Here is a 25,139-nt window from a genome sequence, read left to right as displayed (position 1 = left end):
GGTCAGGAGAAAGCTGGAGTTGATTCCTGCCGCTACCACTTTCTTGCCATCAGCTTACTTTGGGAAGGGGGCTCAATTTCCTCATCTGTAAATTGGGAAAGGGTATCTGTAGTCCCTTAATCAAGCAGGGCCAAGTGAAGGGTATGAAGGACAGTAGAGAAAGGTCTTTATTTTCCTAACATAAAAGAAAAATGAGGAATGATATATAAAATTGATCAAACATCAAATAATGTCCACAAACAAGTAATTAGCATAGTCTGTGGTTGAGTTCATCTTCTGGGAATCCCTATGCTCATATGGCTATCTCATGTCCTCGGTGACATAAACCCCAAAAGAGCACAGAGCACACCTCTTGGGTTTTTTGCAAGCAAAGAAAAAATGGGAAGCATGGATTGTAAGCACCTAGCGAATGACAGAGCGTGCCATCCTTGTCACATCGCTGAGAAAGATGCCCCTTTTCTCTTTCAGCACAACGCTGCCGCCTGTCCCGGAGCCCATGGTCATCGCCTCCAGTGGGGGGTCTGGAAGCTCCAGTGAATCGGACAGCAGTTCGGAGTCTGATTCTGACAGCGAGAGCTCCTCAAGTGACAGCGAGGGCAACGAGGAGTCCCGCAGCAATACTCCTCAGGTAAGGGACGCCCTGGTGAGCAGGCCACTTGGGGCCTTCTATGTTCCTTTTTTCTTCCACTGAAGTCAGGAAGGAGGGGGGAAGAGAAGAGAAAGAAAAGCATGGAAGAAGAAAAAGAAGAAAAATATGGGGCAAGAGTGAAATGGAGGGAAGCAGATAAGGAAGGCACAGGGGAGAGAAATATGGAGAGGGAGAAATGTAAGGAGAAAAGGAGGGAAGAAGATAGTGATAACAGAGAAGGAAGGACAAGAGCAGTGTGCAAAGGAGAGGGAGAAACATAAGGAAAGATAGATAAGGGAGTGTGGGTAGAAGGTGGGACTTAGGAACAGACGAGAAGGCAAAGAAGAAAAATTTGGGGTGAGAGGAAGGAAGGTAGGGAAGAGCAGGAAGAGTAGGAAGGAGCAGGGGGCAATAAGTATGAAGACAAGGTGGAATATATAGGGAAAGAAAGGAAGGAAAAGCAGGAATGGTAGAAGGAGCAAAAAAGCAGGGGGCAAAGGAGCAAGAGGAAGAAGGCAGTGAGGAAGGAAGAAGGAAAGGCAGAACTTAGGGACAGAAGGCAAAGGGGGAGGGAAAGTCAGAGGGGCCACAGGGAAGACAAGATGGGACATAGGGACAGAAGGGGAGTAAGGAAGGGGAGAGAAGATGGAACTTAAGGACAGAAGAGAGGGAAGAGAAATCTGGGGTGAGAGTGAAACTTAGGGAAGCAGAGAAGTATAGAGAAGAGGAAAATAGAGACAGGAAGAGAAGAGTATGGAGAGGAGGTGGAATGGAGGGACAGAAGAGCAAGAAAGAGAGGGTAAATGGGGAGAAATATAGAGGGGAAGTTCAGGAAGGCCAAAGTAGATAGAAGTATCAAGAGAAGGAGAGTGAAGGGAAAGAAGGTAGGCACAGTAGGAATGGTAGAGAGGGCAAAGGGCAGAGGAGTATGGAGAGAACTTGGAACATAGAGACAGAAGAGGAGGAAAGGAAGGTGAGCAGAGTGGGCCAAGAAACAGGGAAGAAGATAGTGATAACAGAGAAGGAAGAAAAAAGAAAGGAAAGGAAGGAGGGAGGAACATAGGGACAACAGAAAAGTCTGGAGAGAAGATGGTACTTAGGAACAGAAGAGAAGTTTGGGGTGAGAGTAGCACATAGGGAAGCAGAGAAGGAAGGAGAGAAAGAGGAAGGAAGATAGGAAGGGCAAAGTAGATAGAAGTATGAAGAGAAGGGAGCAAGGAAGGAGGGTCAAGAGGAGTATGGAGAAGTGGAACATAGAAGGGAAAGGAGAGGAGAGCAGAGAAGGAAGGGAGGAAGGTAAGAAAAGCAGACAGGCTAAGGGAAGAGAAGGATGCAAAGAGGAGAGGAATATGGAGACAAGTTGGAACATAGAGACAAGAGGAGGAAAAGAGTGAGAAAGGAAGGTGAGCAGAGCAATATGAACTCAGAGTGGAAGGTACAGAAGCAGAGAAGGAAGGAGAGGGAAGGTAGAGAAAGAAGTATGGAGAGAGGGAAGGGCAAAGAAAAAGAGAAGAACATAGGGACAACAGAGAGGGAGCAAATGACAGAGAATGAAAGGATGGAAGGTAAAAAAAAAAAGCAGGAAGGACAGAGCAGACAAAGGGAAGAGGAGGAAGGGAGTGAGAAAGGAAGGGTGGGAGAGCACAGTGGGCCAAAGTGAGAGAAATATAGAGAGTGGAACATAAGGTAGGAGAAGGAAGGATTGAAAAGCAGGGGAGAGAAGTAGGGAGAAATGTAAGGAGAAGAGGAGGAAAGTAGGGACAGAAGAGGCTGAAGGAAGAGTAGAGAAATGGGGGAAAAGAGAATTATACCAGAGAAGGAGCGTGGAACATAGTAACAGAAGGGAAAGGAGGGAGAGGGAGAAACGTAAGGAGAGGAGGGGGAAGACAATAAAGTGCAAAGGAGATAGAAGAAGAGAAGTATGATGAGAAGGTGGAACTTAGGGATGGAAGGCAAAGGAAAGTAAAGTATGGAAAGAGGGAGAAACGTAAGGAGAGATAAGGGAGTGAGGAAGGAGAGAGCGAAGAAAAGAGAAATTTGGGATGAGAGTGAGAGGAAGGAAGGTGGGGAAGATCAGGAAGGCCAAACCAGAAGTATTGAGAGGAGAGCGAAGGTGGAACATGGGAACAGAAGGAAAAGGGGAGAGAAGAAGAAGGAAGGAGAAAAGGAAGGAGGGAAGAAGATAGTGATAACAGAGAAGGAAAGGAGTAAGGAACTTAGTGAGAGGGAAGAAGATGGGGGCAAAGGGGAGAGAAGGTAGAACATAGAGACAGAAGAGGAGGAAAAGAGGGAAGAGAAGAGAATATAGGAAGGGCAAAGGATAAGTATGAAGAGAAGATGGAAGTTAGGGAAAGAGCAATATGGGGCAAGAGTGAAATGTAGGGAAGCAGAGAAGGAAGGAGGGAAGAACAGGGATCAAAGGGACAGAGGGGAAAGCGAAGAATATAGGGACAACAGAGAAGAGGAGGAGAAATATGGGGTGAGAGTGAAACGTAGGGACAGAAGACAAAGAAGGAGAAAGGCGTATGGAGAGAGGGAGGAGCATAGAGAGAAGGGAGCAAGGAAGGAACATAAGGAGAGCAGGGAAGAGAAGTATGGAGAGAAATATGGAGTGAGAGTAGAAGGTGAAGAAGAGGGAAGGTGGAGGAAGGGAGTAAGGAGCAGGATGGAGGGAAAGTTATGGGGAAGGACAGGAGCAGGGGGCAAAGGACAGAGTGGGCAAAGGGGAGAAAAGAATATGGAGAGGTAGAACTTAGGGAAAGAAGGAGAGAAGACAGAGTGCAAAGGTGATAGAGGAAGAGAGGGCGGGGAGAAGGTTTAACGTAGGAACAGAAGGAAAAGAAGATAAGAGAAGGAGGGGAAAGAAGTATGGGGAGAAAAGGTGGAATGGAGGAACAGAAGAGCTGGAAGGGAAGGACATAGGGACAAGAGAGAAAGAGGATAATGGTAGCAGGAGGAAGGAAGGACAGGAACAGGGGGCAAAGGGTTGAGAAGTATGGAGGGAGAGGAAAGGTGGAGGAAGAGAGTGTGGAACTTAGGGATAGAAAAGAAGGAAAAGAAGAGAAATACAGGGTGAAAGTAGAACATAGGGAAGCGGAGAAGGAAGGAGGCAAAGGGCCAAGAGGTCAAAGGGAAGACAGGTCAGAGAGGGATAGGGAGAGTGAAGAACAGGGACAACAGAAGTATGGGGGCCGAGAAGTATGAGGAGGAGGAAAGTAGGGGTGGAAGAATGAAAAAGCGAAGAACATAGGGACAACAGAGAAGGAAGGGGCATAATAAAGGAAAGAAGGGCAGAGAAGGCAAAGTAGATAGAAGGTGGAACATAGAGACAGAAGTAGGGAGAGAGGAAGGAATGTAGGAAAAGCAGATGGGGATTAGGAGTAAGTAGGGAAGAGAAAGCAAAAAGAAATGTGAGGAGAGAGAAGAACATAGGGACAACAGAGAAGAAACGACAGGAGCAGGGGGACAAAGGGATAGAAATATGGAGTGAGAGTGAAACATAGGGAAGAGAAGAGAAGGCTAAAGGGAGAAAAGTATGGAAAGAGGGGAAAGAAGTATGGAGAGAGGAAGGAAGGTAAGAAAAGCAGATGGGGGCTAAGGGGAGAGAAGAGTGGAGAAAAGGTGGAATGTAGGGACAGAAATGAGGAAAGGGAGTGAGGAAGGAGGCGTATGGAGAGGTGGAACATAGAAACAAAAGGGAAAGGAGAGAGAAGGGAAGAGAAGGTTAGAAAGTAGGTAGGAAAAGAAAGATGGAAAGAGGGAGCAACTTAGGGAGAGTGACAAACCTAGGGAAAATGGAGAAGTATGGAGAGGAAGTGGAATGGAGGGACAGAAGGGAAAGAAGGTAGGAACAGCAGGAATGGTAGAGAGGGGACAGAAAGAGGGAAGAGAAGTGAGCAAAAGGAGAGGAGTATGGAGAGAAGTTGGAACATAGAGACAAAAGAGTAGGAAGGGAGCAAGAAAGGAAGGTTGGAAGAGCAGAGTGGGCCAAGGGGATACAAATATGGACTGAGAAGGTGAGGAAGATAGTGTGGAACTCAGGGATAGAATATAAGGAAAAGAAGAGAAATATAGGGTGAATGAAAAGGAGGGAAAAGCAGTATGGGAAGAGGGAGAGATGTAGGGAAAGCAAAGAATATAGGGACAATGGGGAAGGGAGGATTGAAAAGCAGGGGGCAAAGGGCCAAGAGGTCGACAAGTATGGAGAGGAGGAGGAAGGTAGGAAGAAGAAAGGGAGAAAGGAAGGGCAGAGAAGGCAAAGTAGAAAGGAAGTGAAATATGAGGTGAGAGTGAAACGTAGGGAAGGTGGAGAAAGGGAGGAACACAGGGACAACAGAAAAGATGGAACTTAAGGACAGAAGAGAAATCTGGTGTGAGAAGTGTAGGGAAAAGGTGGAACTTAGGGACAGAAGAGGAGTGAGGGGAAAGGGGAAAGAAGTATGAAGAGAAAGAGGAACATAGGGAAGAAGATAGGGACAACAGAAAAGGAAAGGAAGAGAAATATGGGATGAGAGTGGAATGTTGGGAAGCAGAGAGAAATGTAAGGAGAGGGAAGAATATAGAGACAACAGAGAAGGAATGACAGGAGCAGGGGACAAAGGGCTGAGAAGTATGAAGAGGAGGAGGAAGGTAGGGAGTGAGGAAGGAAGGTTGGAAGAGTGAAGGAAGAGAATTTTGGGAGGAGAGTGAAAGAGAAGAGTAAATAGGGAAGGAGAAGGAAGGATTGAAAAGCAGGGGGCAAAAGACCAAGAGGTCAAAGGGAAGACAAGTAGAGAGGGGAGGAACAAAGGGAAAGAAGGGAGAGAAGTAGGGAGAAAAGGTGGAACTTAGGAACAGAAAAAAGGAAAGGGAGTGAGGAAGGAGAGGTGGAACAGAAATAGAAGGGAAAGGAGAGAGAAGGGAAGAGAAGGAAGGACAGGAGCAGGGGGCAAAGGGCTGAGAAGCATGGAGGGACAGAAGAGAGGGAAGGGGAAAGAAGGCAAAATGGAGAGAAGCCAGGGGAGAAAAGGAGGAGGAAAGGCAGAGCAGAGAGAGCAAAAGGAAAAGAAGTATGGAGAAAGGTGGAACATAGGGACAGAAGGCAAAGGGGAGAGAAGTATGAAAAGAGGGAGAAATGTAAGGGAGCAAAGAACATAGGGAAAGAAGGACGAAGTGGCAAAGTAAGAGAAGTACAGAGAAAAGGTGGAACATAGGGACAAAAGACAAAGAAGGAGAGGGGAAAGAAGTATGGGAAGAGGAAACATGGGGACAAGAGAGGAAGAAGGGATGAGCAGGGGAAAAGTGTCAAGAGGTCATAGGGAAGGCAAGTATGGAGAGGAGGAGGAAAGCAGGGATAGAAGGGGAAGAAAGGGAACAAGGAAAGAGAAAGATAGGAGGGCTACAGAACAAAGGGAAAATAGGGGAGAAGGGGTGAGAGAATGATGGAAGGGAGAAACTTAGGGGAAAGACAAGACCAGGGACAGCAGAGAAAGAAGCGGAGGGAAGTAGGTCTTCCAACTTACCAATTCCAGTTAGGGGGGCCTGCTCCACTCACAGAGGTTGTTGGTTGTTCTTCATTCTCATAAAGGACCCTGACATCAGGGAAGCGATGCCATGACCTGTGGGTGAAGTAGACTGAAATGAGGGAGGGCTGTGCAATGGCACCTACCTCCCTTTCCTGTTCAGAGCCAGCTATAGATCAGGATGACCAGAGATGGCCAAGACCTTGGCCCTTTTAAGCTAAGGTCTTCAACAGGCCTCAGTTTGACTGAAGCAGTGTATGGCTAGATAAGAAATAAGAGAAAAAATGGCCTCTTTCACCTAATCCAAGAAAATCTAAATAAATGAAAGAAGGAATCTGGGAGGGGAAGACCCTCAGGGTTTCTGGCCAAAGCAGAAATGGCTACTGACATTCAATCTGAGTTGTGAGGAGGGTGAGGGGGGAGCAGTGATTGGACAACACTAAACTCCTGCACCTCCAGCAGTGCAGTCGAAGTAATAACTAAGAGTGCTTTTGACCTTCCTTATCCAAATGTCAATACGCCAAGGCCTTTGTCCAATTAATTTTGTGTTGTTTTGCCATCCACAGCCAGAGCCTCCTTCAACCAACAAATGGCAGCTGGACAAATGGCTCAACAAAGTGAACCCGCATAACAAAACAATTATAAGCAACCAAAATGAGACATCCAGTGAGAATAATTCTCTACTTTCCATCACCCCACAAACCGAAGCACAGAATAAAGGAAAAGTCAATCCTGGCCTATTTCAGATCGAACCCAAAGAGAGGCCCCTGCTGAGCCCTCTCCGGGAGAAAGCTCGCCAACGGCTCATCCAGAAACCACCACCTCCTCTAGAGGCCAAAAACTCTAAGCAGAAGTCACCTGCTCCAAATGAAACAGGCTCTCAGAAGATCATGGGCAAAAAGCAACCCCAAAAGGTCGAAAGGACACCCAGCACCGAAGAGTACCCCTGGCCTAGACCAAATATTCATCCCAGCAACACTCCCAAAGACAAAGACACACCGGAACACGGAGAGCAGGCCAAAGCACGCAACAGAGCTGCAGTTGGAAAACTGGCCCCAAGGAAAGAACCCAAACTTACGGCAGCATTTATTGCCGAAAAGAAGAAGTTGAGAGGCCCTGGAAAAATCGTTCCCAAATCTCGAGAATTTGTTGAAACCGATTCCTCAACTTCAGACTCCAACACGGACCAAGATGAAGCCTTACAGGTTAAATCGGGGCCTCCCTGTCCCACTCCGACCAGTGCCCCCAAACCGAAGGAGGCTCCAGGCAATGGCATTGTCAATGTCAGCACTTTAACCGGAAGCAGCAGCAGCAGTAACAGCAGCATCTGCATGGATGCCACCACCACTGAAGTGGAGGAGCAGCTTTTCTCACCTCTGCCCATTGTGCAAACTGAACTTCTGTCCCCAATACACGATTATGACGACGCTAATTCACTTTGGGTCAAAATAGATCTTGGCTTACTGTCTCGAGTACCTAGCCGAGAACCGCCTGAAACCACTTCCGCCAAGACCGACGCCAGAGAAAATAACGCAAAACAGCCACAGTCACAGACACAGCCAGCACAGCCCCCACAGTCCCGAGAGTCACCTGGTCCTTCATTTGCTGAAAAGGTGCCGGCCAAGAACAAGAGGAAGTACAAGGTAGGTCAGCTAAGCGGCTATTTGGGTTGTCCCTTGTTCAAGGTCCTTGCCACCCTCAAGACTGTCAGCAAGCACAACAAAATCACACTGCCTGGTAGAGCACAGTCCCAAGGGCTGTATCCATTTCGGATGGTAATGACTTTTTAAGGAATAAAGTATGATTGGGCCATTTGCCTGCTGACAAGTTGTGGGCTTCAGGTTAGTCAGGAATTGCAGTTGATCCTCCGCCAGGTGAATGAAATGGACAAAGAGACAGTTTCCCCTTTTCTGGGGTTGCCATGTCTTCATGTGAGGTTCAGTGCCTGAGAGGTACTCACTGCTTTCATGGCTTATTTCACCCTTTGCCCACCATGGCCAATTTTTAAAAAAAAAAGTTCTCTCCCCTTCTTCCTTCCTTTTCATCTGCAGAGACACAGAGAAATATCACAATGATCTTTCCCTGATGATCATGTACATACTATGACAAGTTCTGGTTCACTTTGATGTAATCAAAACAAAATCCCAAGCAACAGTGATCTTTGGGATGCTGTCTATGAATAGTATGGAAAACCTAGAAGAGAGTGGCTAAATGAAAGGCTGAGCCTCAGTTTCTATAATAGTCTTGGCTCGTAACAGCCCCATATCTCCCAGGTAGACAATGGGTACTCTGAGGATGGAGACTGGAACAAACTTTTCAATGACATTTCCTTCTCCTCATTCACATCAACACATCATTCAGGTTATTCCTCAGGGAAAAGGCTTTACTGCCATGGCTTTTTAGGTAGTGAGGAGGGATTCAGAAATGCTTGCTTTCTGCTCAGGAGGCCTGCCTCATTCACTATCTCCTGAGCCTCCCAACACTAGCAAAGCTGCTGTACTGCACAATATAGAAACCTTGGTGTCTTTTGAAAACATTACTAAAGTTATCTGCCATCAGTGTGAAATCTCAGAGCCTGTTTCCTGAATGACAATTGGCAGAAACTCTGTGGCAGGTAGTAGTAAACCTGGAGTTCTCTTCTTAGTTAAAATGACTACCTCCCACAGCATAAGTTTAAATTATGGGCAACCAAGGGAAAATGCCAGAAAAGATCCCATGCTTTTTGTGGATTGCAGAGGGCCCTAGCATTCTAGTGTATTAGCTATCTGCTTGGCCAAGATTTGTACCCATGGCTACAACTTTGGTTCTATTTTGTTCATTTGGGGATCAGCATGAGAGAGAAAAGAGGGAGGCTGACGGTTAGTCATATGATCTAATTTCCATTCCATCACCTCCCCAACCAGTCAGACCTCAATTCAGCTTTTTCTCTACTGCCCAATGTTTAGTCAGACATCTATGGTATATAAAAGGCATCATTACAAACAATAAACTGGGAAAACATTTTTACAGTCAAAGGTTCCGATAAAGGCCTCATTTCCAAAATATATAGAGAAGTGATTCTAATTTATAAGAAATCAAGCCATTCTCCAATTGATAAATGGTATGATAAATGATATGAACAATTTTCAGATGAAGAAATTGAAACTATTTCTAGACATATGAAAAGATGCTCCAAGTCATTATTAACCAGAGAAATGCAAATTAAGAAAACTCTGAGATACCACCTGTCAGATTGGCTAGAGTGACAGGGAAAGATAATGCGGAATGTTGGAGGGGATGTGGGAAAACAGGGACACTGATATATTGTTGGTGGAATTGTGAACACATCCCAGCCATTCTGGAGAGCAATCTGGAACTATGCCCAAAAAGTTATCAAACTGTGCATACCCTTTGATCCCGCAGTGTTTCTACTAGGCTTGTACCCCAAAGAGATACTAAAGAAAGGAAAGGGACCTGTATGTGCCAAAATGTTTGTGGCAGCCCTGTTCGTAATGGCTAGAAACTAGAAATTGAATGGATGCCCATCAATTGGAGAATGGTTGGGTAAATTGTGGTATATGAACGTTATGGAATATTATTGTTCTGTAAGGAATGACCAGCAGGATGATTTCAGAAAGGCCTGGAGAGCCTTACATGAACTGATGCTGAGTGAAATGAGTAGGACCAGAAGAACATTACATACTTCATCAGAACTGACCATAATATAGTATTGTTATTGGACGTGGCCCTCTTCAACCATGAGATGAACCAAATCAGTTCCAATAGAGCAGTAATGAACTGAATCAGCTACACCCAACGAAAGAACTCTGGGAGATGACTAGGAACCACTGCATAGAATTCCCAATCCCTCTATTTTTGTCCACCTGCATTTTTGATTTCCTTCACAAGCTAATTGTACACTATTTCAAAGTCCGACTCTTTCTACAGCAAAATAACTGGACATGTATACATATATTGTATTTAACTTCTACTTTAACATATTTAACGTGTATTGGTCAACCTGCCATCTGGGGGAAGGGGCAGAAAAGTTGGAACAAAAGGTTTTGCCCCTGTCAATGCTGAAAAATTACCCATGCATATATCTTGGAAATAAAAAACTATAAAAAAGGCACCCTTAATTAAAGAAATATCTCTGATCCCCTCATGCCATATACCTATTTATAAAAAAGCAGTCTGTTTTAATCTTAGAACTGCCTATGCCCCATAAGAATGTTTGTATGTAGATCCTCTCTTATTCCAGCTCTTTTTTTTATTATAGTCAGCTGACCATCTGGACCTGTTCACTGACAACAAGAAGCAGCGGCTAGATGATATCCCACCATCCTGTCTGCTTCCACCTTGCATTTCACCAATACCCAATAGTCACAGATTCCCCAGCACTAAAGAGTAAGTCTGTTCTAGAATTAAGGTACAAAGAAAAACTATTATTTAGTAAGTACCTGCAGAGTGTGTGTGTGTGTGTGGGGGGTCATCCCAGAGGAACTTCAGGTAAAGGATGGGCATCCCTCAACACAATGGATGAACATAAAGCACTGGTGTATATGGCAGCAGGTCATTCCATTGCTCCCAGATTTATTCTGGAAGCAGTTCTATGGACCAGCTTATAGTACCATTAAAAATCCCCAAATGACATTTGTTCCAATGTAGAACAGAAACAAAAGGCAGATGCTAACATTTCCCCCCAACAACAGATGACCTTCAGTATCAATTTTGATGGAGCAGTTCACTTCATTAAAAAAAAAAGCGACTCCTTGTACCTTCATTTTGAGGTCTAAAACAGTCTGGTTCTGTTGAGGGGAGGGAGTATCATATTTGGAGGATGGAAGAGAGAATGGCAGAAATAATGTCTTTCTCAGGCCTTAATGAAAAGCAGTCAGGTGGGGTTGTGGGGTTGGGCACAAATAAAGGAGAAATCCGCTGCTTCAAATAGTGTTGAGTTTTCGGTATCTTCTTGACCACCCTCAAAAGGCTGGGGGCTTGCAGGCTGTGACATTTTCATTGTCTGCCAATCGGCCTCCTCCCTCCAACTGCAAAAACTTTCCAGCCCCAAGTCCAGCTCTCCATTCCATGTTGGAATCCTTACTAACTGCTAACTAATTAGAGTTGATCTAATCTTACAAGAAGATGTTTTGGGCCAGAACCTGAAACAAGGTACTAAGTAGAACTAATTAATACAAAGCTTGTGTTTACACCTTTACTCATTGGAGTTCAATGAGTTCACACCTCCCTTGAAGCTCTTTGGGCCAGAGAGCACTATGGGAGAAAACCCACAATCCCTCTCTTGAAGGAGCATAAATAGAGCTTCAATGGGCCAGTCAAAGAAGTTCTTCAGAGTGAAGAAGCTACAAGTCGAGATTTCACCGGAATGACATGAAGAGTGGAGCTGGCTGGAGGCTGAAGAAAGCAGAGGCAGAGGCTGAAGGACAGAACCTTTGGATTTGGCGACATTCGGAGAGAGCTCTTGGAACCAAGCAGAGAGATAGGCCTCTAAGCTAACCGGGCTATATTGGAGATAATAAAAGATCTGAACTTTTATCACCTGGCTGCGTTTTGAGAAGAAAAAGCTCACAACAATTCCACCCTGACATTTTGACTGCATTTCTTCCTGGATTCTACATCTATGTTAACTAATAGTCATGCCAGCTGTTTAAAGTATTCAGCCTGGTTAATTATTGCCATGGATTCATTCAGAAGGAAGATGACTTCCACCAAATGCCAGTCCTTGAATCCATTGGTAGCCCTTAGCCTAGCAGCACCAGGCTGCCTAAATGCTGATAGTGATGGATTTCCTAGCTTGGTGGAAGGTAGAACAGCTGCCGCTGTTTTACCTTCCACCTCCCTGGTCCCCAAAACATACCACTCCCCCCTTTCCCAGCACACTCAGAACAAAGGTAGCTCCATCTTCACTCCCTGAGACTGTGGGCTGCCTCTGGGCAGGGAAGCATATTCTGGAGCACCTCCTGAAATTCATACCCAATGTTTCAAAATGCCCAGCTGTGGCTCAAACCATTCCAAAGACATCTTCCAGAGAAAAGAAATAATTAGAGTCCAACAGATAGCTGGCAAAAACAGCAGCGGTTGACTTAGAAAAAGCTAGACTATCTTCAAGTCCAGTCAGGATAAAGAGGTTCTGAGAAGGGAAATTGCAGAATTGATTTTTTTGCTCTCATTACTTCCTGTGACTTTTTCCATAAGCAAACCATTTATATATTTCTTTCTATGCCATATATAGGGGGTTCAAGCCAGAAAACAGAGGCGATTTCTCTGAGCAAACATCTTATTTCCTTCTTACTCTCTCTAAATTTCCATGAGTAGGGAGATTCAGGACCTTTTACTATTTGGGGGGAGAAAGGAAGGGACAGAAGAAGAAAATGGGTCTAGTTTGTCATTTAAAAACCACTAATCACAATATAGCAGTGGTACAAATGGGGTGGAAAAACAAAACAAAACAAAACACGATTTCTTTCTCTGGAGGCTTTTCCTGGATATCCCTTTTAAGTGGCCATTCTCTCTACATCTACAACCTTGGAAAGCCCCCAGAGACCAAGATCTCTTTTCCACATACAGAGGATGATCTTAGGTCTTTGTGGTGGCAGTTTGCCCTTCATTCTCCAAGAGTACCAATGACATCAGGAAAATGATACCGTGACATGGAAGTGAATTGGAGTTGAGGGAGGGAGGGCTATACAAGGTCCAGAGAAAGTCTGCTCCAGTGACAAAATATAGACTAGGATGCCTGGAGATAGTCCTGGATGCAGTGGGAGACCTTGGCCTTTTTAGGCTAATGTCTTAAACAGGTCTCAGGTTGTCTGAGGCAACACCCATTCAGTGATGAAGGCTAGATAAGAAATGAGACAGGGAATAGCCTCTTTTATGTAGTCCAAAAAAAAAACCTTACCTTGCTGGGAGAGTTCTTTCCTCTCATCACAGGGGGAATTGCTGCTTCACCCCTTCTCCTCTGGACTGCTCTGGGAGCTAGCTAAGAAAAGATAATTTTCCAGGGCATCATCACTGATGCCGCTAGAACATGCCCATCTTTGAAAGACTTGTGCCAAGTAAAATGTCCCAAACCCTACATTGCCAGGGCTTTAGGTAGATAAGGAAAGGCCCTCCTGCCCAATATGCTCCAGTAGGCTGTCAGCTACCTAAGTGACATGCAGAGCAGAGGAGCCGTAATGGCTATGTCTGGCCTTCAGCACCAAAAGCAGGAAGAACCCTTCATTTGGCTAATTGAGCATTGCTTCCTCTCTGTTAAAGCCATACTTGCTCTCTTTATGCTGAGATTTTGAAAGCTTAGCTCCTTATGTATTTCTTAGGCCTGGCCTGGCCCTATATCTTGGAAACTCTCACAAGCTTCGAGATCATTTTAATCACACATCATAACTGCTTTCAAATTGCTTCTGTTGTAGAAAGCAATTTTTTTTTAATTTGTCAATTTAAAAAAAATCATTTTAACCAGTTATGATAATGCTAGAAACACTTCAAGGGATTTAAAATTCATCCGCGTGGTGGGAATTCACAGTGGGGAGTAGGGGAAGCACGATTATAGAAAAAGAGATAGAGAGAGGATGACAAATATTATTAAAATTGGCAAATTTGTGCAACCCCAACGAGCTGGAACAAGGAGCCAATATTGACTTCCACCAGTTCGGGACATCATTCTGCTCTACTGCTTGTTCATCTTTGATTTGCTGCTTTGAGATATTATAAATCCATATCTTCTGACACTGACTGAAGTTGACCAAGAGGAAAACACAATTCTTGTTGACTTAATTTGTTACTGGAAATTTTTGTCAATAATCATGGAGAGTAAATGACTATTCGGTACAATATTAGTTGTGCAAGACAAAAAATGAAAATTCAAGTAATCCTCATTGATTAGACTAAAACAGTAACTAAAATAAAAATCCATTGCCCGCATTCCCATTGCAAATAACTACCAGGGCCTGAAGTCCCTGGTTGTGCTTTGTTTTGGGGGGCCTTGGTTCTCTGGGCAGATTGCCCATTTCTCCGGGTTCTAAAACAAGGTGTGCTAGTATTTGAAAATGCACAGTTTTGCTATGACTAAAAGAGAGATATATTCTGGAAAACGGGGTGCCTCAGATTTGGCTGTCAATCTGGTGCCTTTGGGGTCAAGTTGTTGCCGAGGCAGACATTTTTGTTCACCCAAATTTTCCCCATACGTATGTGTGGAATACGTAAGCACATCTATCTTAAGAAAAGTTCTTTCAGCTCATTATCCCATCATTTACTGGGTGCTTCTGCTGAGAAGTTCAAAATAAGAAGAAACCTTCCTTTAAAATGGAGGAGGGTAGGGATTGAAAGCAGAACTTCTTAATTTTTTTTCTGTTCATGACTTCCTTTCACCTGAGAAATATTTATGGGAGCCCAGGCATCAGGTATATAAAATAGACATACACATCAAATATTTACTGATAGCGGAAGACAGTTCTGTGCCCCTCACGTTTAAGAAGCTTTGATTTAAAGTATACATTGTATTTTCGATAAAAATCCAATTAGCATGAATTGAATGAGCCTTGAAAACCTGACTTTATACCCTTAAATAAATCCTAGGGATCTGCTTCAAAGTCCTAAACTTCACTTCCAATGCCTACAATCAACCCCCATTGAGAGTCCATCATCAGTAAGGGACCGTGGCATATATCATCACTTAATATATCATGCCCTAATAGACAAAAAGGGAGAGGAGAAAAAACAAAGCTTGGAATATAAACTCTTTTTTTTTTCCTTCACCAGAAACAATCCAGCCAAAAAAGTGACCAAGAAGAGAGATGACAAGCTATTCCCACCTCCACTGTCTCCCTTGTCAGATGAACCCTTACAGCGACGCGCCAGTTCTGACAGCAACAATTCCTCCAGTCAGGAAGTTCCCATGCCTACTGCTTTTCCGGCTGCCAGCTGTTCTTTTTCCAGACCCAGAAAGAATGAGACCAAGACCAATTTAAACTTCAGAATTTGTGTGAGTATTTGGGGGCACGATGTTCGATCCTAAGCAGAGCTCTAAGTGGGCGTGTTGGTATCTAGGGCAAATTCCTTTGCAGGGTGACAGGAGGGACACATAATGGTAGGTGCCACTCGTGTGACCCTCAAGGACTGAGGGAGAAACAAAAAATCCCCGAGCTAATGCTGCTGGACAGCTGAGAGGTCGGGTACCAAAGGAGACAGGAACTGGGTTAGCCAGAGACTGGACGTACAAGGCAGTCTGGACAGAGTCAACTTTACCATTGCTCAGCAGTCTCCTTCCCTCACTTTTGGGCTCCCCTTCCTCCCTCAATTTGATACTTACCCCTTTGCTAACAGGGATACATAATCACCACTCCCACTCTTTCCACCGCTCTTATACCGTTGCAAGACAGGATATGTTATAACAGTATCCCATCCTGCCTCAAATTGATTTGGAGGAAATGGATTGCTAAGGGAGGCTGGAGAGACCCTTTCCCTGTAGATATTTTACTCTAAGAGGGAGAGACAATTTTTTGAGTGAGACATTTTAAACGGAGTTCTGCTTTAAGGCGGGAGGACTGACTTAATGAAGTCTGGACGATTTTTATGATCAAGGCTTTTCGAATTTTTCAAGCTGAAACCTTCCCAATTTGGCAGGACCCTGCAGAGCTTTTAGTCAGCTGGAAAAGTTTTCAAGGGTCCAGGGCCACTGTTCCCCTACAATATGCCTGGGGTTTGTGGACCACCCCGGCTCACTCCCAAGAGACTCGATGTCAGAATGATTAATGGGTTTGGGTAAATAGCTCTTCTACCAGGCAAGCTGTAGAGATATTGGAACTAGGATTGATAGAGTGCCCTCACCCACCTCCCCTTCAATTCTAGAAAGAAATATCCCTGTCAATAAAGACCCATCCGCACAACCTCTTATCTGTTGACATCTATGTTATTTTTTGGTTCCCATATCCTAGGGTCTTAATAATGGACACAGTTTTAAGCATGTTGATGTAATATGAAAGAAGGAAGGAAGATTTTAACAGTAGAAACGCTAATTAATTCTCGATCTTATGGGGAAAGGCCTCCCATTGTTAGTGATTTTCATGACCCTCTTTGGGATTTTTCTGGCAGAGATACCAGAATGGTTGGCCATTTCCTTCTCTAGCTCAAGAAATGGAGGCAAATAGGATGAAGGGAACTGCCCAGGGACACATAGCTAGGAAGTGTCTAAAGCTGGGTTTGAACTCACAACACTGGGCCTGGAAGCAGGAAGACCTACCTACTGTTTGGGGTTTTCTTACCAAAGATACTGGAGTGCCAGAGTAGATGTGCTTGTGGCAACCTCAGTTAATCGCCTGCTAATTCTGATATGAGATACTTAGATGAGAGCCTTTGCAAATGTTGTGAGAGATACCTCTGCGCACAATACTCGGTCAACTGACGAGTATTTTTAAAGTGCCTACTACGTGCCGGGTACCACATTGAGTACTGGGAATACAAAGACAAAAATAAACTAGTCCCTAACTTCAGAGACCACCTATTGTACATTTGGAGCTTATATTACAATAGAGTATAAGTATGCACATATACGTACACATATGAGAATTTATGGACTAAAGACAAAGTGAGACAGCATGGAATAATGAATAAAGAATGGGCCTTGGAGTCACAAAGACCTCTGCCACATCCTGGCTGTGTGACTATAGGCCAGTAACTTAATCTCTTGTATCCTGAGCAGCTAAGGTTAAAAGCCACAGAATAGGTAGGAGTTGGTAAGAGAAAAATCTACCTGGTTTTGCTCCTCAAGGTAAGAAGGAAGGAATCAATGGGGTTTATTGGGTAGAGTTCCATGGAGGGTCATTTGAGCAAGGGGGAACAATCAAGAGGTTCTTGCAATAGTCCAAGTAAGGATGGCCTGGCCCAGAGTCATGACCATAGGGATGACTGGAAGCCAGCGTGAGAGATGCTGTGGTAGAACCATCGGTGACTAGCTCTGACAGAGTGAGCCAGGCACCTCTACCTCCCTCACTGGATCATTTATTCATTTGCATTCTTCAAACAAATACATATCCCACATCTGTTATCTGCAAGGAAGGCCCTATTGATGCCTGTCGTTCAGGTCCAAAAACAACAGCTTGCAAAAGACTTTCCTCCTTATCACCTTTTGAAGTCTGGCCAAATGAGTCTAACAACAGCAGTTCTGATAGGGGGAAGAGAGAATCCTTCCTTCTGCACTAATGCTTACCCCCAAAAAGGCAGCCAGAATCAGAAATGTTGACTAGATAAGAATACCCCACTTTGACCCAGCACTTCCTAAGCACTCTAGGAGGTAAACAGTACTAGGGAACTGAGATTACAGTCGAGATCTTGAACTCAGATCTTTTTACTCCAGCATCTTTCTACCATACCACCCTAAAACAGACCAACCTGTTCCAACCAGCTTTGCACCCCACCTGGTGCAATGACTATAACTGACATTTCAAAACTTCCTCTTTGATTATCTTTGATAAGCCCTTGCAAAATCATATGTCCATGGAATTCTGTTTTCACTCTGCACGAGTCTATTATCAAGGCTGATTAGGTGCTTAATAAAAGCTTTTTTAATATAACAGTCATAAAACTTCTAATGCTAATGTTTATAATGATGTCAATTCCACAATAATCCCATTTCTGTTCAGATTCAGCCACAATTCTCCCAGGCAGCCAAGCTTAAAGTCTGGAAGGCAGCATAGTGTATAGTTGGTTTTTCACTAAACAAAGAGGAAGGAGATGTGGGCTCTGGTCTGTCACAAATTTGCTGTGACTTTTGGGCAAGTCATAGAACTCGGCACTTTTCTGTTTCCACATCTGTCAAATAGAGATGATGGAGCCTGCCCCACCTACTTCACAGGGTTATCGTCCACATCAGAATGAGACTATACCTGGCTAACTTAGCGCTGTCCCTTTTTATTGACTTAAAAAGTGATTTGCCTTTCTTACGAAGATATCACTACACGCTACGTAAACATAAGAGAACCTACATTTTATTTTTGTTTATTGGAGTGTCGACCTCATCCATATTAGTCTCAGGTTCAAACCAGACAACACCTACAAGAAGAACCACGCAGCCGCTGCTACCGATCCATACTCTTGAAAGACTCCCTTCTACGACATGCCCAATATGTGGCTGTGCACTGGCCTTTGCCAAAAGTTTCTCAGTGGTGGGAAAGAATCCCTCTCCCTTTGTGGAGAACAGGAACTTTCACCCATGCTGCCCTCTTGAGTCAAACAGTCTAGATCCAATTTCTCTTTTATTATCAGGTCCCTTCGCACAGTACCCAGCAGCACCCCGAGCCTTCTCTTCTTCAGGCTAAATGTCCCAGTCCCTTCAAATCATTCTGAGATGACATGAACTCCCCCTTTTATACTCTCCTCTTAAAAATGACCCTTAAACTGTAGGCTCCAAAACCGTCCCCAACACAGGATCCCAATTTCATTTCATCAGCACAGAATAGTGGCTCGATCATCTTAACCTACTTAACCGCTCTGTACTATGAGGACACATAAACTTGCACCGTTTCCCTCCAAGGGTGCTTATGAAGTGCCGAGTGAAGTGCTAAGTTCAAGTGCGATTTTCTTACCCAGTCAACACCTCTGATTCCGGCCGCTATTATTTGTTTAAGTATCACTCCAATAGGAATGTTGTCATATTCCACTACAGACACATATTTGAGCATTTTATTTTTTAAGTACCCCCTGTCTACAAGACCCTCAACTAAGCACTAGAGTATCAATAATTCCAAAGTCTCTTCAGCCAATGCTCACCTGGCCTGAAAATGTGTGACAATGGCAGGCGAGTAAGCTTGTCTTTCTTTTCTCACTTCCATTCTCGTATTATTCTCTACTGTCTACACCCTCACAGGCACAGGCTGAGAGAAAGAAGCTATCAGTCCACATCACTGACAGACAGATTACATCTATGACTCTAAAAAGTAGCCTATGCAGCTAGCTGCTAGGAAGACCAGGCCTCACATATGGCTAGCACTCAAAGCCTCCCAAGCTAGGCTGCTCCATGGAGGCAACCTATGGGCTGCTGTTCGATATGATGGAGAGAGGTCTTTCCAATACTGGGGAATTGAGGGTGGTTCACATGGAGCCCAGGAAAGGATTCTCAAGGCCAGGCTCTCCCATCCTGTTCCACCACTCCACTGCCCGGCAGCTTTTTATTCACAAATTCTGTTGACTGTTGACTTTACATACTTCTAGCACCTCATTCCCAAAGGTTTAATTACAGAAGCTTGTTGGTTGAGAGTCAAGTGTCACAGGAGAACAAAACAAATCTCGTGATGGATCAAGCTTAAAAAGGGGGGGGGATCTTCATTTTAACCTTAAGACATGTCACTTCTGTTTTATCCAAGCATTTGTGGTGAGAGATTTGGCCAAAAGATCTGAGTTAGTAAAAGTTATTCTTACTTTGTTTTTCTTTTGCAGGGTGAAGACAACTACAGTCGGGGTCCTAGCGTCGGGCTTCTGGATAGTAATCAACTGGAGATGGCTACTTGGTCTTCGATGTCCTCCCTCGCCAATGGGAGCTCAGAGTCCAGAAGACCTCGGATTCATTTTGATGACGTGTATGTCGTCGGAAATATCGTAAATGGTCTTGGGTGGGGCCCTGACTTGAAGGGAGGCATCCCCATCCTTTGCTCTGCTTCAAATGACAACCCTGTGCAAATTGAATCAAGGAAAGCCGTTGACCAGAATGAGGCCCTGATGACAGGCAGGGGCGCAGACAATCCCTGTCGTTTCCTCCACGTGCTTCTGCTAAGTGCTGGTGGTATTTCAGTGTTTCCAATTGGGGAGATTTAACTCTAGGTTGCTTTATCCCACTTTTGTGCTCCCCTCCTCCAGTGGAGCTAGATGCTGGGCAACCGAGAGAAATTTCTGCTCTATTTTATCTATATGCATTTCCTTCTCGGAGGGGGGGGGGGCGAGGAAAAGGGCAGGATCTGTCAAAATGGGTCATTTACATGCCTCAGCTGACCATTCTGCCCATTTATCTGGAGGTCTGTCATGATGGAAATAGATGTTTTTGTCCACATTTTGCTGGGCACCGTACGGGGATTTATAGCCGAGATGTTTGAGCCATTCGGTCTTTTAATCGAATGATGACAAAGCCCACTGAAAGAATGAATTGTGTTTGTTTAGGCCTCACAATGCCGACTATTACATGCAGGAGGCCAAGAAGCTGAAGCACAAAGCTGATGCACTGGTAGGTTCTGAGAGCTTTTTTTCTTCCTTTTCCCCCTTGAACGGAATGTGCTTCTGAAGAAAACCCATGGGGGATCAGCCCCTGCTGCCATTGCTGGCAGCCCACCGTAAGGTCCCTAGCCTGGCGGTCCCTTGCTGAGAAATGAGGAAGGTGGCCGCCGTTTCTACAGAGTGCCCGTCCTGATCTTTGGAGGGCTGGGACACCCCGATCCATCTGGGATCGGTATATGCAGATTGCTTCCTTCCTCTTCTCCAGAAAGCCAATGTCCTGTGTTGTTTTGTAAATAAAAATCAGTTTCAAAGAAGTCCTGGAGGCTTAGGAAGAGAATCTGAGGCAAAAGGGAGCATCCCCAGCTCACACCTTGGCCTCCTTCAGAACTTCCTGAAAAGATCAGGAAAAGAAGCCCCTTGCCCTTACACATAAAACCAGCAGATCTGAGCAAGAAGCTCCGATCGTCATTAAGCTAGCTATATTTCCTGAGATGCCTTTTAGTAGAAGCCCTCTCGTGGTGACGAGTTCAGGTTAAGGACGTGGACTCAGAAAACAGCGACGGCTCTTGCCTCAGAAGGCCCTCTCCGCAGATGAGACCTTAAAGGGAAATACTCTCAGTGTTCACATTAACCTGTTGCCCTGTGATAACAGATATTTAGCCACCATGTGTGCCAATGAGAGCTTCCATGTGCCCTGCACTTCTCCTTTCTGGAGTCCCTTTAAGAGCACAGTGTTGCTCTCCATCTCCTTACCTTTGACTAAGCCTGACACCATTAGGAGAGGTGTTCAAGCAGAAATAACCTGAGAAGGCACCTCACAGCATGGCAGGGCCTGGAGGGAGGAGCGTCTATAACAGGCAGCTTGACCCCAAGAAAGCTCTTAATGGGGCATCAAGCCACTGCCATGTGCCATACTCATTCTTGGCGACCTACCACTGATTCCTAAGAACCACCCAACAACATGTGCATCACGAGCTGTCATTTTTGTCCCTCTTTTGGTCAAATAAAGTCATCCAGCCACCGTCTGGGACTAACATCCCGCTGGTTGGAATCATCCCCTCTAAGGGGATATTAAATATGCCTCCGAAGTGACATGAGACCGGCAAAAGTGCCAGCTCTCTTCAAGATGGATGAGGCACGTGACTAGTATCGGCATCGAGTTACAACCAAAAAGCCTGTGGTGGAAGCTCTCTTTAGACATCCTCACGGTGCTGACCCAACTGAGGGAGGCCCTTCATCCTCAGCCAAAATCCCAGTAAGCCAAATGACCAAAAAGAAGTCCTTTACGAGAGCAGATGTGACCCTGAGACTGTGGAAAGTCAGATTTCTCCAAAAGTTCAAACAAGTGAGATAGAGAGGTTACTCAGACCCTTCTAAAGTTAAGTCTGTCTAACCAAAGCAAGCACAACAATACCAGAGGGCTCCAGAGAAAGAGGTCCAAAATGGGAGGCAGGGTATGAGTCCCCAAAAGATGGGCCAATGTGTGTCTAGAAGCAAACAGTTTAAGGAAATCACTTTGTGAGATGAGAGGCAAAAGAACCACCACTGCCACTGAGCTCGCTCTCACATAGATGCACAGGTTTTCCCAGAATAGCTCTGATTGAAAGGCTGAATTTCATGCAAATCAATATTTATCCAACAGTTTACAGAAATTAAACTATGGTTTTCTGCAGTACATCAAAGCCAAAGCACACACATTCATTTTAAGGAGAGAGAGCCATTGTCACAGCAAATTCAGCTGGATGCGTCGTTCAGATCAATCTCCAGTGTTACTTAATCCTTTGTTAGAGAGAGCTACTATGCCATTTTGAGAACTGAAACCCTTACAGTTGCCTAGAAAATATTTTGATAAGAGATATACAGGGAAATTGTCAAAGGGCATTATATCGGTTGTTTAACATAAAAGACCGTATTAGTGGAAAGCGCCCATCTAGCTATCAGAAATGGGAAATGTTAAATACTCTTATCGAATCCTTAGTGTAAAATGTCATATGCAATATTCATTACACATCAGAAGGAATCAGGAAGCCTGAGTCGGTTTCAGGATGACCATTATCAGGGATAAACATCCTTTTGCCTTTCAATTCTCCTGAAACACACCGTTTTGGAATGCTGTATCTGGGGCTTTTTGACACCATTACGTGGCATCATTTACAACGAAAGCGGTGAGATTTTTGTTGACGGCCCTACCACAGCTTTCCATTTTTCATGACAAATGGCACCGATCTGTTATTTCTCCCCCGTGTAGCAGGGTGCTCATGTTAAGCAGTGAATCAAAGCAGAAGGGGAAAATGGACTCCAGGCTACAATTTCAGTCCAATCTGCAGCTGGGTCTCATTGAGGCAGTCTACCCTGCTCCCTGCTTCCCTCCCCCACCCCGGGAAGTCAAGGAAAGGGTGGCTGGACTGCATTTTTTAAAAATCTCCTTCAGTTTTTGTGTGACACCTCCAAAAGTCAGTCCATTCATCCTTGAGGAAAATGGATACCTTAAAAAAAAAGTCCCATTTTTTTAAAAAGCTTCCCATTCTTTGTGTGATCTTTCTTTCTGAAGGAGAAAGGCTGAACAACCATTTGTCCATTGCAGGCAGAGAAGTTTGGCAAAGCCGTATATTATACCGATGCAGCCCTCTCCTTCATCGAGTGCGGCAATGCAATGGAGCGGGACCCATTGGAAGCGAAATCTCCATACACCATGTACTCTGAAACTGTGGAGCTCATCAGGTTAATGTCCTTACTGCGATCATTTTCATTATCTCATTCCAGTCATAATTAGAACCTGCTATATTTAAAAAATATCATTTCAACATAGTAATGATTTGTCCAAGGCATCTTCATTTCTGAAGTCATCATAATTAGTTCTTGCCATTTTATTAATGTCATGGAAAATTTATAATTGATGGACACTGCTTTTATAAATTAGCCCCTTTAGAGGTTATAATGTGAGTGTTATAATTTGCAATATTCATAAAATTAAAATGGAAATGTAGTGGGTGGAAATAAAGTATAGTCATTTCACCGTTTGGCAAAGACACTTGTCTTTTAAAAGGTGTAGTTTTATAATTCAAAATCCCTAAAGTGGGACTATCAGGATTTCCATTATAAACCCTGTTTTCTGTAGTGATTATAAAAAATTGTTCTGAGCTCCAAGTTGGCATTTAAGGTCACAGATGAAGAACAGAATGATTTTTTCCATTTGTACTGGCATTTGGGGGAGAGAAGGGGGAAGGGTGGGGGAAGAGAAAAGGGGAGAGATCAAACTACAAAGTTTCCTGGTTTCGTTTACTTTTAAAAAATGAAATTTTCCAGGCTATCGGTCTAGGTTGTAGAGGAGACAAAAGTCATTTAAGGAACACACAGAAGGAAAAGGCATCCCCTCTGAGCTCTGCAAAACATCAATTGTTGGAGCCAGAAGGGACCCAAGAGTAGCCCATCTGACCCCCTCATTGTATCCAGTCTGGGAAACGAGAGAGAGCTGGTACTCGGGTCTAGATCTCCCACCTCCTAATGCCATGGCTCATTCCAACTGTACTATGCATCAGGGCCCTGGGACAACAACCCGGTTGGAAATTGGGCCTCAATAACCCAGCTTATGAATGGTCCTTCCGGGGGGTTGCCCCATGTGGGCCCTCCCTTCAGATTACTCACTCTCCTGTCAATGGAGGCAGTGAGTATTTGCATATAGGACAGAAAAAAAGTCTAATGACTGGGGAGCCATCTCAATTAGACAAGAGAAATCCCGGGGCCAGGTAAACTTCACCAAAGTGAAGGAATTAATGGGAAAACTCCATCCTTTGCTCTGCCATCAGTGTGCCTCCCACTGTCCTGGTATACATCCCATTCCCAGGAAAGAATACGGCCACATTAGTAAAGAATATATGAGCGCACATGTGTGTGCACACACACACACCCTCCTGTTTCCTCTATTTTGCAAACTACAGGTTTTTGCTAGACCTTACCAGAGAAATAACAACAGGTCAAACTCATTCTTCATGGCCGCTAGCCCCTTATACATCAAGTGCACTTCAATGTTTCAGAGGCCTTCAGAGGCCTCCTATTCTGCTGCCAAAGGAAGTGGGATTTGTTGCACAATAAGACCATGCTTTATATTATATGAAGGGGGTATTGGGTAGGGCTCTCTAAGTCTGAAAATGGGTACTGTTCAGGGCCAGAGCAGTAACAGAGCAAGGGGAAGCAGAATCAAAGGCCCCTAGAGGGCAGCCTCCCAGGGGAGTGGGGGGCTGAGGGAAGTTATGATTCCAGTGGCGCTGAGCTCCTGCCTGCACTCCATTACCTCCTTGTAAATGAGGACTCATCAAAGCTTCCATACACCTTTAAACTTCCTGATGCAACACTGAACACTATTACTTATTCTAGCACAAGTACCTGTGAAATTGCATTAAAGCTCAGTACAATGATTTTATGCCATGAATTGATTTTCAAGAGCCTCGGTGCACCGTCTGGAGTGTGCTTAGTTAAAGGGGGGAAGAGGGGGCAGAGAGGACACCCCTTTAGCACTTGAATGGTTAACAGACACATTTTAGGAAAGGAAGAGGAGGGAATTTTCAAAACGGCAACAATAACACCAAAGGCCTCTAAGCGAATGAGATGCAGGCCGCAGAAGGGATCTCAATCTCTCCCTTTAGAAATGGTACGCTGCACAGAAAAGCCTCAAGAAGCATTTCTGAGCCCGCTTAGGAGATGAAATCCCACGGCGCTGGCATCAGAGCTGGCCCCGCAGCTGGCCATTGTCACCCACAGATCTGCTTAATGAATACCTGCCACCCAGCCATGGGTGCGCTATCCCCCTCTGGGGG

At 44.7% G+C, this 25,139-nt stretch overlaps 1 protein-coding gene across 2 annotated transcripts in view; it reads left to right on the top strand.

The window, feature by feature from the left end:
* AFF2 (ALF transcription elongation factor 2) overlaps positions 1-25,139 on the top strand; it is a 589,532-nt gene that overhangs the window by 538,554 nt on the left and 25,839 nt on the right. For both annotated transcript variants that reach the window (XM_051968827.1, XM_051968826.1), the window contains exons 9-15: positions 469-628; positions 6,696-7,772; positions 10,388-10,515; positions 14,887-15,109; positions 19,558-19,697; positions 20,272-20,335; positions 22,910-23,046. In XM_051968827.1, coding sequence (XP_051824787.1) covers positions 469-628; positions 6,696-7,772; positions 10,388-10,515; positions 14,887-15,109; positions 19,558-19,697; positions 20,272-20,335; positions 22,910-23,046 — 1,929 coding nt within the window. The remainder of the gene's footprint in view (positions 1-468; positions 629-6,695; positions 7,773-10,387; positions 10,516-14,886; positions 15,110-19,557; positions 19,698-20,271; positions 20,336-22,909; positions 23,047-25,139) is intronic.

This window comes from Antechinus flavipes, chromosome X (assembly GCF_016432865.1).
Source record: "Antechinus flavipes isolate AdamAnt ecotype Samford, QLD, Australia chromosome X, AdamAnt_v2, whole genome shotgun sequence".
NCBI classification, from domain to species: Eukaryota; Metazoa; Chordata; class Mammalia; order Dasyuromorphia; family Dasyuridae; genus Antechinus; species Antechinus flavipes.
Note: the sequence above shows the minus strand (reverse complement) of the source record. Positions and strands in the feature narration are given on the sequence as shown.